At 40.8% G+C, this 1737-nt stretch overlaps 1 protein-coding gene across 1 annotated transcript in view; it reads right to left on the bottom strand.

Moving 5' to 3' along the window:
• Positions 1-241: 241 nt before the first annotated feature.
• Positions 242-1737, bottom strand: part of LOC143297138 (uncharacterized) — a 42149-nt gene continuing 40653 nt past the window's right edge. The window contains exon 2 of the mRNA XM_076609314.1: positions 242-261. Within this exon, the coding sequence (XP_076465429.1) occupies positions 242-261 (20 nt within the window). The remainder of the gene's footprint in view (positions 262-1737) is intronic.

Below are 1737 nucleotides of genomic sequence, written 5' to 3' on the forward strand. Positions count from 1 at the left end.
CACTGACACAGGTATATATGTCCGCTTCTGTCTGTCAGTCTTCCTCTCTCTCTCTCTCTCTCTCTCTCTCTCTCTCTCTCTCTCTCTCTCTCTCTCGTATTTTCTTATTATTTCTCCTGTCTCTCTGTCTGGCATTTAAGAAAGTATTTAAAGTCCGCGTTAAAGGAGACGTTGCCTTCGCCTCAAGCACACTGCAATTTATTCACTTTCTCCACATCTGCAGAGATCGTGTTCGACTGGCTCAGCCGGCAGAAACGTGGCCTGCAACAGGGTCCTTTCACTTTGAATCATGTTTTTCGTGGTTTCATATCGATTATTTCAGAAAAAAAAAATCGGCGGTAAATGAGACGTACCCATCGATCCCTAATGCAGCCTGCAACATGTAGGCTGTTTGCTCAAGAATTGCACAGACCAGTCTAGACAAGGCTGATTGAAACCCAGTGAAACGTTAAACGGCCCATTCGAATTTTTATTTTTATGTTCATTGTAGTACTCAGTGTCATGGACAGTAAAACATCGATGGTGTACTTAGTGTCATTGTTTCTGTTCTGTCCATATTTTTGTGTGTGTGTGTGTGTGTGTTTGTTTGTTTCATTGTTGTTTTTTTCTTCTTTCAGATGGGAACAAGAAAAACAATGTCATGCTGTCATTTTACCAAACGTTGCCTATGTTTCAGTGTGTTTGATAAACTTTAAGGTTTTACGACACCAAAATGTATTCAATTCTATTTTATTTTAGCCTACGTTCCGGCAAATGGGAAGCGGTTTTATGGTGTTTTTTGGAATGGGATCGAGCCTAAGCGAAATAAACAGTTAATTATCCGAAATCCGAAAACAACAACAACAACAAAAAACGGCTTAATTCAGAAAACTTGTAACTTACTATTAGTATCTGTGAAAATTGTTTTTCCTACTATGTCCAAATTGGGTATTAGCAGACAAAGTATTTCCAGGGAAAATGGAAATGTTAAAGTTTACCACGGACACACACACACACACACACACACACACACACACACACACACACACACACACGGACACACACGAACACACACACACACACACACACACACACACACACACACACGGACACACACGGACACACACACACACACACACACACACACACACACACACACACACACACACACACAACCGAAAATCGGTTTATAACATAGACTCACTTTGTTTACCCAGGTAAGTCAACAAATGCAGTGGCAATGTTTCAAGCCAGTCTCTTTTCTGTTGTTCTGCTGCAATGATTCAGTGTATGGTGGTCAAATCATATTTGCAAATGGCAAGGACACAGCGACTTTTTATTACAGACACAAGATCAAAAACGACCACAACATGTGTATATCATAAAGTGAATGACCTTGTGACACTGACACAAATATTATATTTTTGAAGTGTGTGTCAATAACTGAGCACAATTAGACGTGACCTTGTCAGGTTAGGACATGAGAGACACATTTTGGCGATTCGTGCAAACAGCAACAGCTGTGATGTCCAAATTGAAGTTCTCTACGGACCGTTGAGAGTAAAGCCCTGATTTGGAGCTGTAATTATTTTCGGGATGAAATTACTGAAATGGGATCTGGAAGGTTTTGATTGAAAGGGTGCATGTTTTGTGTGGTGCGGTGTTGTATGCTTAAGTATGAACAGGAGTCTGTTTCTCTGCCTTTCTCCGTCTCTAAGTCTCTGTCTCCGTCTCTGTCTGTCTGTGTGTCTGTATCTC

The sequence above is a fragment of the Babylonia areolata genome, chromosome 22 (genome assembly GCF_041734735.1).
Source record: "Babylonia areolata isolate BAREFJ2019XMU chromosome 22, ASM4173473v1, whole genome shotgun sequence".
In the NCBI taxonomy this organism is placed as follows: domain Eukaryota; kingdom Metazoa; phylum Mollusca; class Gastropoda; order Neogastropoda; family Buccinidae; genus Babylonia; species Babylonia areolata.